This window comes from Vigna angularis, chromosome 2 (assembly GCF_016808095.1).
Source record: "Vigna angularis cultivar LongXiaoDou No.4 chromosome 2, ASM1680809v1, whole genome shotgun sequence".
Lineage (NCBI taxonomy): Eukaryota > Viridiplantae > Streptophyta > Magnoliopsida > Fabales > Fabaceae > Vigna > Vigna angularis.
This window is the reverse complement of record NC_068971.1, coordinates 1,609,919-1,622,094: the sequence shown is the minus strand read 5'-3', so window position 1 is coordinate 1,622,094 and position 12,176 is coordinate 1,609,919. Positions and strand designations below refer to the sequence as shown.

Genomic DNA, 12,176 nt, shown 5'->3' with positions numbered 1-12,176 from the left:
TCTGCATGTGTCATTTTTACTCTGCGATCCACTAAGTTTTCCTAAATTAATAGATGCGAGAAGCTGGTTCTCTGTCTTGGTCTTAGATGTATTTGTTTTTTTAATAAATCTGTGATTAATCATATGCTTAATGCAATTTTAGTAAGCTTTTATTGGAATTGGCTGTTTCAGGAAAAGGTTCCTCAGTAATGCAACATTTACGCAGCACGAATTAGACCAGGAAAGCACCTACCGGTACACATTACGTCATTTTAAATTTAGAAAAGAAATTAAATATTCCAATAAAAGACAAAAACCCAACACGTCAAATTTGGATTAACGCAACAAATAAAATAGTAATTTTAGTTTTACGTACACTATCTTTCCACAATGTGGCTCTGAGCCGAAGCTTTCTTCCCCTTGCTCGCTGTTGTGGAATGCAATGGTGTATGAGAATTTTGTGTGCCAAAAAACACCAGAGTCACCGAATTAAGGGGGAAAGTCCTCAACTAAGTGCAGTGTCATGTTTTGTAGACATTTCTCAGTTATGTGGAGGCAATTCAAACCTTTGGAATATCGTTTCTCTCTGCTTGTGCATGTCTAACAATGAAGCAGCATAGAATAAGATTCTATTCTATTTTTCTATTCGATCAAATATTTTTTTCTATCCCAAGTCGATTATATATAGTCAAATTATAATTTAATTTGTGATTTTGGATTAAACATAGCCTACTTTTTATAAAGTTTGTTTAATTTTTTTGGCCTCATTTTTTAAGCAAACATTATAGATCTTTCAGGCAACACATTTTCTAAGAAAGAAAACGGTTTAAAGTCACTTCTTTATTTGTTGTGTCCAAACGTGATGTGTTGGGTTTGCATCTAGGCTTCACAGTTTCTTCCTGCACCTCCTTACTTTTTTTCTACATCCCCATGATTTTTTTCCCTTTTTGATCTTTTTTTAGATCATGAAATTCGGAAATCATTTTTTCCTTTATAAAGTGATTTCTAGATTATATAGTTCAAAAACTAAAAATGACTTTTATAGGGTATGTAATTCAGAAACTAAATAACATTCAGAAGTCCGGAAGCTATTTTTTTTTAGAATTTTTTTTTTCTAGATTACATAATTTAAAAGTTATTTTACCTTTTAAAATGTATAATTCAAAAGTGAGAAAAAAAGAAGAGGATTTTGGATTATCCAATTCAAAAGTCAAAAAATAACTCAGTAAACCAGAAAGGAAAAAATGAAAAAAGAAATTCATGGAAATGCAGGAAGAAAGTTAAGGGGAGCAGAGAAAACTGTCCAAGACTTGCTCTTGGGGCGTCAAATGAACATGACGCTATTTTAATCTTCAAGAGGAAAGTTATATATATATATATATATATATATATATATATATATATATATATATATATATATATATATATATTATACAATAAGGAATCTAGGGAAGAATACCGAAAGATCAAATCAAACTGAATATTAATAGTTCTCCTTAATTATATTTTTGGTTCTCATAACACAGTGGTTTAGTAAAATTGGCCTGTAGTTTACTATTTTAAAATATACAATTATCAGTCTTGAACCCGAGACTTGAGTTCATATCAACACGAGTATGGAAAATCGAACATATAATACATTCATTTTACCACTCAAAGTGAGTTTCAGAAATATTTATGTATAATGCATTTGGGTTTATTTTATAAGTTATAGTATTGTTCCTGTTGGGTAGCGATATATGCATAGGGATAGAAATCGTCTATTTAGACCGAGATGTATCAAGTAACCATAGAGTTTATTCTTCCTCCAAGATCACTTTCTTCACTATTCCATTCAAGATGTTCTTTTCAATGAGATGATATGATCTTGATAAAGAAGTTTATAAAGACTTTCAAATTAGTTATTGACAGTAACGATTAAAGAACATACTTAAACAAACTCTAATTAAACTCTAATTAAAGATTAAAGATTAAAGAATTTTCGTTACCACATAAAATTAATATTCACATCCTAAATCCATCGTGATAACATTATTAAAGTTAATCATTGTAACATCCCAAAATATAGTAATTACCATAGATCAGAATTAATTACAATTAACAGTAAAACATGCAGTCTTTACAATTTACAGAGTTCAAGGTTCAAAAGCCGAACGGCTTGGATACAAAAATAACGAGCGTAACACAGAAACAGGAAAGTAAACTAGAACGAACGGTTTTACAAAAGAATTAACCGAACGTCCAAATAAGCTAACATTTACAACCTAACATCTACGAGCGCTCTAATCAAAACGAAAGACGGACGTCCTACTGCTCCGCTTTCACTTCCACTTCAACCAAATTTTCTTCTTCGATCACATCCTCTAGGGTGGCCTCGCCTTCTGCTCACATCCACACGGATGATCATTGCAAGACAGGACGAACGTACATAGACAGCAGGACAACACAAGGAAAACGAAAGGGTAAGCTTATATAGTTTAAGTTATACATCAACACATACAATAAAACATTTCATTCCACACAAACACAAACACATAGTTTAACATATAACATCATGTAGCATATATATATATATATATATATATATATATATATATATATATATATATATATATATATATATATATATATATATATATATATATATATATATATATATATATATATATATATATATATATATATATATATATATATATGACGACCGTCCGGACTGTATGAACCGTGTAGCTACAGGCGTCCTTGCACCCGAGTGATGTAGTAACTGGGATACACTCAACAGCTGCCACTCGAGGTTAGCTCTATCCAAAGTACCCCTAAGGAATAGAACCTCCTGCCATTCCCACACATGACTACTCTCCTCTACTTGAAGATGAGTATCACGGAATATCAGGATGGACCAAGCCAGCATTAGCAATAGCCACAGTCATACTTTACCAATTTAATATCCAACATATATGAGACGTTCCTCCCTGGAACGCTCGTTAAAATTCCATAATCGTATAATCGTATAATATAGTGTTCACACGTCTTAATATTTCATATTTATAACATTTTCATTCTATGTTCCACTTTCTTAAAAGGACGAACGTTCAACTTTCTGAAGGAAGAGGACGAACGTAAAAAGCCAGATTTAGAAGAACTCAATAACAATCAGGAAGACTCCAGAGTAATAAGACCATTTTCATAATAATTTAAGTACCAAGAGGTCAGGTTGACTCAACTTGGACGAAGATACCTCAAGAAAAATACTTAACTACATTGAGAACCTTTTGTTTAAAAGGGGTCGACTGCCAGTCAATGACCGAACGCGCCAATATTCATTTACTAAGTATTTTGGACGAACGCTATTTACTTGCGTTAAGGAATCAAAGATAAGGACGAGCGTTCGGTTTAAGACCGAACACTACATTAAAGCGAACGCTAGGTAAATGACCGAAAACCAATCATGACGAACGCTTGGTATAAGACCGAGCGCTCTTTAGGACGAACGCTTGGTATAAGACCGAGCGCTATTTAAGACGAACGCTTGGTTTAAAACCGAGCGCTATTTAGAACGAACGTTCGGTATAAGACCAAACGTTACGTATTTTAAAGTTAAGGTATTTATATACAGCTGAGCTGAACCGAACACTCAGACATTTAAAATGGGGACGCTCGTTCTCGAACAGAATTCTTTCCAAATGAAAGAATTTCATTCTAAGTTATTTCCAGGAAACACGAACGGTATAAGACCGTACGGTGACGAGTGTAATTTATCATAGGGAGAATTATCATATCCAGATTTTTCAACTATCTTAACTTTAACATTTTTCATATGATTCATACTTTATAACTTCACATCCAATATTACTTTACAAACTTTATGGAATTCATCACATTAATAACTCATTCATTACAGTAATAATCCATTTTTCATACGTATCAAAACAACATGCAGTTCAACCAAATCAAAATCATATTCCTTAACAATGATCGTTCATAACAGCTCACTCATCATACTTTTCATACATGCAAACAAGATCATACAACATACAAGTATAAATTAAACATATAAGCTTCCCTTACCCGGATCAATGAAGGAAACGTCCTAACACAAGATTTTTGGTTCGCCCAGCTAACGGTATTCTACCCTCAATGCCTCTTGACTCTTCTTAAAGCAAATCTAACCACAGAAAAATGAATCCTTTAGACTACACATTTGCATGCAGCCAACAACCTGGTTTCCAGAAAACCTAAGGACGAGCTACTGAAGGAGAACTTACCAATTTCAGTTCTTGAAACTGTTCGGTCCAATGTGTAGCTCTCGGTTCAGCGAACGTTCCTACGGTGCTGAAACGTGATCAGAGAAAAGCTTGGTGAGTTATAGTAGAGAGAAGTTGGGAGGTTTTAGAGAGAAGTTGGAGAGAAATGAAGGGGTGAGTTCAGAGGTAGAAGATGAGTGCGTGCAGGTGAGAGAGATTTTCGAAAAATCAAAGTTTTGTTAATTGCCACGCCCCACGGACGAGCGCTCCTCTGCTGACACCTGCACATCCACTTCTGAATTGGAAACTTCTCTCGTGACACGTGGCGTGCGTGCATGCAGTGTTTGGTGCGCTTTTAAAGCCCTGAGCGTGTGACGTGGTGCGTTTTTCAGTGTAGATCAGAGTGGTGAATTAAATTGGTGAGTGGATTTTAATGGCTGAGTATTGAAGTGTCGTGCATTAATGGTGATATGACAGAAATTATCATTGCTAATTATCAAGGGTCTCACAATCATTATTTACCGCTTTTCAATATGAAACTTTTAATATAAATCTTATCTTATAACTTAAATAAAAAAAATGACACTTTAGAATAACTAACTTCAAAACTAGAATTCAGCGACGAATCCAATAAATCAGTCTCTTAAATTAAGAAAAACATACAGCATCAGTAAATAAAAGTTACCTTAGTTTTTTTTTCTTGGAGAAAAATATTGTTAAATTAATGTTGTTGACACATAAATATGTCGACGCAAGTGAGCCACTTTTGACGGAAGCAGTACGAACGAGGGCTATAAGAGTTTGAAATATAGAAAGATTGAAAATAGTTTTATCATTTTATATTTTTCAGAGTCAAATACTTGGAAATAGTTAAATTTATGGCAATTTGGTTAGGTGCAGTGCGGTGGGACATATTAATGCAAAGGCAAAACCCAATTTGCAAACATAATTGAAAGAAAAAGGGAAACCTAATAAATCGGAGAGACCAAAAACACTTACCGTCGTATATTGTCCTCTGCCACCCAGCAAGGGAAAGGGACAACCAAAGCAACCCTTCGGAGATCTCAAGGGCCCTTCCCTCGTACACTCCGAACTCACACCCTTTCTCTTCTTATTTCCCTCTTTTTCAATTCTCTTCCCCTATTCTTCATTCCCTCATGGCTACCTCGCTCTATTCAACTCATTGTCGTTCACTCGCCACCTCCTCCTCTTCCTCCGCCTCCTTCCAGCCCTCTCCCTTCTCATCTAACCTCGCTTACCTTCAACGCGTCACATTCTCGCATCGCTTTCTTGCTTCTAAGGTCTCTCTCAAGTCTCAACCCCCGTCGTATCAGATTCCTGTCCACACCCAGCAACAGGAAGGTTCTTCTTCTTCTTCTTCTTTTTCTTCTTCTTGTGCCCTTTTGTTTGTTTCTTTTAAATTTTGAATCTTTTTCTGATGGGTCCTTTCCGTTCTTTTTATGCTGTAGTACACATGCAATTTGGGATGTGTCGGGGAGAGACGAGAGAATTGGAAATGGGTGTTTAGTATGTTATTAGATGACTTTAACGGACTAATCAATTTGAAATCATAAAAGAAAGTTGAGTTTGCGAAAGGAACCGAGTCTTGCTTTTATGGAAACTTTGTTTCTTGCAACACATATTGGTGTGTGTGAATGTACTCAATCCATGCTGAGTTTATTCACCAAGCTGTATTTGGAGCGCCCCAAATGGGAATCCAATCATAGCCTTTGTCCTTAAAGTAGTGAAACTTATGTAAGTAACTGCTAATGTGTTAAATATATTCCAGTTTAGTCACTAATTTGGTATATTTTTCTAACATTCAGTGATCAATTTGGTGGATTTTTCAGTACTTGAGGGTCTATTTTTCATTATTCATAATGCTTGGAGTATCACTTGTATATTTTTCCTTCTTTAGGGGCCACTTAGGAGAGAGAATAATGCTCTAGGGATGAAACTGAGGGTTTATTCCAAGCTTACTATGTCTGATTGGTTGTGATTGGATGACCATTCATAAAATTACACTGGTTTTGCGTGTATTATTTATTCTTATGATATATGCTTTGGAAAATCCTTAGTCATACATGGCGTGTGATTTTTGCATGTAGGTGCAGTAGCTGCTTCCGTGACACCTGTTGAAAATGGCACTTCTCACAAGCAGCTGAATGCTGAATTATTGTCTGTTAAGTCCCCAAAGGAGTCTCTAGTTGAAGACGGTTTTGAAAAGGATGAAAATGAGTCCACTGTTAGTATTACTGTTGTTGGAGCGTCTGGAGACCTTGCTAAGAAGAAGATATTTCCAGCTCTCTTTGCACTTTACTATGAGGATTGTCTCCCTAAGGTTGGGTTTTGATGGGATGGTATTATTTTTGTGTGTGTTTGGATTGAGCTAATGCTTTGGTTTTTGGCAGCACTTCACCATCTATGGTTACGCACGGAGTAAGATGACTGATGCAGAACTGAGAAATATGGTTAGCAGGACCCTCACTTGTAGAATTGATAAGAGGTGATTATTACATCTTAATGTTTATCATGGTTATGGTTAGGCTACATATTTAATGTTTGGAAATTCATGTTGTGAAATTTCAGAGAGAACTGCAATGAGAAGATGGAGCAATTCCTAAAAAGATGTTTCTATCATTCTGGTCAATATGATTCTCAGGAAAACTTTGCAGTGCTAGACAAGAAGCTGAAGGAACATGAGGTAGTTGGATTGGAAAGGGGATAATATGATATAGTTGTAGTCTATAGCTTAAATGTGATTCGGATTCCTACTGTAAAAAGCGAGCACTGTTTTAATTATAGTTTTCTGAAATAGTAGAAATTTAATAACTGGACTGAATGCATTTTCCAACTTGAAAGGAAAATCCCTTACCCAGAAGCAAATAAAAAAGATGAAGAGAAAAAAGGGTGGAAATAAATAAAGAAAACAAGAAAGCGTTTTAACACATTAGCTATTGTGCACTGGTTATGTCTATTGTAGATCTCTGTAGTTGGTATCTACTTTGTATTACGGCATTTTCCTTTTGGCTCCATGACCAATTGGCCATAATTTCGTTGATGTTATAATTCTTCAAATATAACAATACAGATGACATCATGAAGAAAAAACCTATTTGTTCATGTTTCAATTAGAATCAACGTTTAATTGTATGGTTATTCTGTTTCTTTGACATGCTTGTAATCTTTCAATTTTTTTCTCTCCAATCTGAACTTTTTATTTTTCTGTGCGTTTTTACATGCAATTTTAATCTGCATCAAGTTTGATGTACGAACAAAGAAGGAACTTATTGTATTTCTTTTTGTTTTGAGTAGTTGAAGCTAATCTTAACATTTTTGAAATCAGATTTTAACCATTCTTTTTGAATATGAAAATTGTTTTTGTAGGGTGGGAGAACTTCTAATCGCCTGTTTTATCTTTCAATTCCTCCTAATATATTTATAGATGCTGTAAAATGTGCAAGCTTGTCGGCTTCTTCTGGTAATGGTTGGACCAGGGTCATTGTTGAAAAGCCTTTTGGTCGTGATTCTGAATCTTCAGCTGCATTAACAAAATCACTCAAGCAGTATCTGACCGAGGATCAAATTTTCAGGTTTTCCAACTAACACTAATCATCTTCAACATTAAGATTGTAATGTACATGTTATAAAGTGGGAAATATTATACAGGATTGACCACTATCTTGGGAAAGAGCTTGTGGAAAATCTTTCTGTCCTCCGATTCTCAAATCTCATCTTTGAGCCATTATGGTCAAGGCAGTATATAAGAAATGTACAGTTGATATTCTCGGAAGATTTTGGCACTGAAGGACGTGGCGGGTAACTTTTGTTCCTTCACAACTTTCACATTTTCTTTTCATATGATGGGGATTCTTATCCATTTCCATTGTGCTATATGTATAGGTATTTTGACCATTATGGTATCATAAGAGACATTATGCAGAATCATTTACTTCAAATACTAGCTCTCTTTGCAATGGAAACTCCTGTTAGTTTGGATGCAGAGGATATAAGAAATGAAAAGGTCTCAAATGGTTATATGCCTTGAACTCAGTTGTTCTAAATAATTGTGAATTTTTCTTTTTCACCTGATTTTCAATTGCCTAATGGATGTCAGGTCAAAGTTCTTCGTTCAATGAGACCCCTGCAACTTGAGGATGTGGTTATAGGCCAGTATAAGAGCCACACAAGAGGAGGTGTTACGTATCCAGCCTATGTTGATGACAAAACTGTACCAGTAGGCAGCTTAACTCCAACATTTGCTGCGGCTGCCCTCTTTATAGATAATGCAAGATGGGACGGGGTACCTTTTCTGATGAAGGCAGGGAAAGCATTACACAGCAGAGGGTAAGGGGAGGAAATAAATTTACTTTATAGTGTCAGCCATCTGTATATACTTCTAGGCCTCCACGCCCACTTTTGATATATTTAACTGCTATTTTGTTTTTGGATTCAGAGCTGAGATACGGGTACAGTTCAGGCATGTGCCGGGTAATCTGTACAATCGAAATTTTGGTGCAGATCTTGATCGGGCAACCAATGAACTTGTTATCAGAGTTCAGCCTGATGAGGCTATTTATTTGAAGATAAACAACAAAGTTCCAGGTCTGGGAATGAAGTTGGACCGCAGTAATCTAAATCTTCACTATGCAGCAAGGTATTTCCTTTTACTGTTAAAAAATCAACTTTATGGGACCCCTGAAATACACTCTTCATTAGATTATCATCTCACAAATTCACTTCATTCTTAGTTTCTTACTTTCTTAAACTGGTGGCAGTGTTCAACATTGATCTAATGTCGATATAATCTTTGTGGGCCTGTGGAATGCTGCCACCATAATTGCAGGATTTTTCTTGCTCCATAGAAAAAATTGGACATTTTGAAAGTAGTAAAGTGCTATCTATGGATGACATATTATATGATCATTTTGATTTTGAAAGTAGTTTTCATTTTTACTTCATTTCAGATATTCAAAGGAGATTCCAGATGCTTATGAGAGGCTACTGTTGGATGCCATTGAAGGAGAAAGAAGACTCTTCATACGCAGTGATGAACTGGATGCGGCTTGGTCACTCTTTACACCTGTACTGAAGGAACTAGAAGAGAAGAAGATAATTCCAGAGTACTATCCTTATGGTAGTAGGGGTCCTGTTGGTGCTCACTATCTTGCAGCCAGATACAACGTACGGTGGGGTGACCTTGGTTCAGACATTGACCGCTAACTCTCAAATTTTGTTCACAAGTAATCAGCCTCAGATGTTAGCTATTGCGCATGCATGCTATTTTATGGTTTCTGCTTTGCTTGCATTTTCTTTTTCCTTCAGCAGCATGGTTACTTCTCTGGTGAAGGCAGATATCAGGCACACTTGAAATCATGTAAAGCAATAAAGCATCTGGTTTCAAAGTATAGTAATAAAGCTCTTAGATCATTGATTTTTTTTAGTTATTGTTATTGTTTGAGAGTTCTATTGGGAATGTTTCATTTAGTTGCCTACCAATATAGTTAGGTGATGATGTATTTTGATTCTGAAGAGGAAAATGAAGAAAGCTAGCAAGTTAGTATTAAACCCAACCCTTTTCTCTTGCAACCTTGATTGTGTTATCATAACAAGAGATGATTTTTCATACTTATCAATGTGTTGCATTATAATTTATCATTGATTTTTTACATGTATCTGACAGAACTTTCGCTTTTAATGATATAACATTGACTATACTAATTGTGGATAAACAGAAAATAATATTTACACGTAATATTTTTGGTTAAATAAAGAAAATCAGATTGCTTTGACTGAGGAAATATGCATTTAAAAGATAACAGTTGGAACTAATATGGCTGATTGAATGCATGCTTAAGTATTATTATATTGATTTTTGTTTTTTTATAGAAAATGTACTGAAATTTTGAAATAACCATTTTCAAAAAAGTGATTTTCAGATTATATATTCTGAAAACTTTTCGGAACAAATTTTTAAGAATTTTTAGAACAAGATTTTCGAAATAAAATTTTTGGAACAAAATTTTCAAAATGTAATTTTTGAAACATCTTAAATGTGTTTTGAAATAAATTCTCCAGAATGAAATTTTCAAAAAAAAAAATATCCCGAAACTCAAAATGTCTTTCAGAATAAGTTTTTTTGAAATACTCATACATGAAAAATATGTTCTGAAAAAAGCTTTTCGCAACACATGAAATATGTTATGCTAAAAGACTTTCTTAGAATGAGCTTCTTTTCCTTTTTTTTTTTGCATTTTTTCTCTTTTTGTTACTGTGCAGTATTGTGGTAAAGACTATTTTACTCTTTTCTTAATATTATAGGAGTAAAGTTAGTGATTGTTAGGTGCAGGAAGCATTAACAATCTTTTATATCATAAAAAAATACAAGACTGCGTTACTTGGCATAAATTTGTAACAGGGTTACTCCCTACACCACCCCACTTTCCTCCCCCACCATCACATTTTTTTAAAATTTCAAAACTATCCTTTATATTTTAAAATATCCTACATCCCATTTCTTTTCTTCAACGGATGTCAACATCCATTAAAGAAAAAATTCTTCCACGGACATGCCACATCCGTTAACGGATGTGGCGACATCCGTTGCCTTTTTTTGTTTTTTAGTTTTTATTTTTTTTGTTTTAAATTAATATATAAATATTATTTAATTATTTTAAATTTATTACTTAATTATTTATAAATTAATTTTATTTTATTTAATAAAATAATTATTATTAATTTTAATTTATGTATTATTATTTAAATAATAATTAAAAAATTTATTATAAATATATTAAAATGGATGTGTCACATTCGTTAACGGATGTGACGACATCCGTTGCTTTTTTTGTTTTTTAATTTAGCTTTTTTATTTTTTTTGTTTTAAATTAATATATAAATATAATTTAATTATTTTAAAATTATTACTTAATTATTTATAAATTAATTTTATTTTATTTAATAAAATAATTATTATTAATTTTAATTTATGTAGTATTATTTAAATAATAATTAATTTTTTTTATAAATATATGAAAATGGATGTGTCACATCCGTTGTCTTTTTTTTTTTTTTAGTTTTTAGTTTTTTAATTTTTTATATTTTAAATTAATATATAAATATTATTTAATTTTTTAAAAATTATTATTTAATTATTTATAAAATTATTTTATTTTATTTAATAAAATAATTATTATTATTTTAATTTATATATTATTATTTAAATAATAAATAAAAAAACTTTTTAAAAATCTATTAAACGGATGTGACACATCGATGTGGCCACATTCGTTGAAGTTTTTTTTTTTTTAAATAAAAGTAATAAACTAAAATATAAAATATGTAAATGGATGTTACGGATGTCAATATCCGTTGAAGGTGAAACGGATGTTGACATCCATTTTATATAAGGACAAATAAGGTATGAGGAGGTGCAGGGAGCGGTTGGTGATGGTAGAGGGAGCAACTCTCAATTTGTAAAGGGGTTTATTAATTTTTCTTATTTTCTTTTCTTGTGCATGTAAGAAAATTGCCAAAGCCAGCAACAAGTAGAACACTAGTAAACACACCCAATTCAACTTTATCTGCAAATTTATTCAGAAGATTGAAAAAATTGTATGAACATACTTAAGTCAACCAACAAACACTTTTATCCCTTTTTATCTATTTATTTTCCAAAATAAAATATAAAAATCAATAAATGTAATTGATATCATCATTTACATTAAAAAGATGTACATTTCCTAATACAACCTCCTTTACTATTTCTCTTTCACTCATGATAAAGGTGTAACATAAGTAAGAACTAAATGAAACTAAGAGTATGATAAAAAGTAATGATTAATGTGATGTTAATGGTAATGGGAGGAATAAAGTGAAAGATGTCAGAAGAAATTAACCTAAACATTGGTTTGTGAAAGATTACAATTTTTTCTGCTATTAATTTCTGCATAA

General features: G+C 33.0%; 1 protein-coding gene across 1 annotated transcript; it reads left to right on the top strand.

Moving 5' to 3' along the window:
• Positions 1 to 5,155: 5,155 nt before the first annotated feature.
• On the top strand, positions 5,156 to 9,664 carry LOC108329364 (glucose-6-phosphate 1-dehydrogenase, chloroplastic). The gene is made up of 10 exons (XM_017563536.2): positions 5,156 to 5,585; positions 6,332 to 6,564; positions 6,635 to 6,729; positions 6,813 to 6,927; positions 7,611 to 7,816; positions 7,893 to 8,042; positions 8,127 to 8,247; positions 8,341 to 8,570; positions 8,680 to 8,880; positions 9,191 to 9,664. The coding sequence occupies exons 1-10, from the start codon at positions 5,381 to 5,383 to the stop codon at positions 9,444 to 9,446; spliced, it is 1,812 nt and encodes a 603-aa protein (XP_017419025.1). The 5' UTR covers positions 5,156 to 5,380; the 3' UTR covers positions 9,447 to 9,664.
• The last annotated feature ends 2,512 nt before the right edge of the window (positions 9,665 to 12,176 follow it).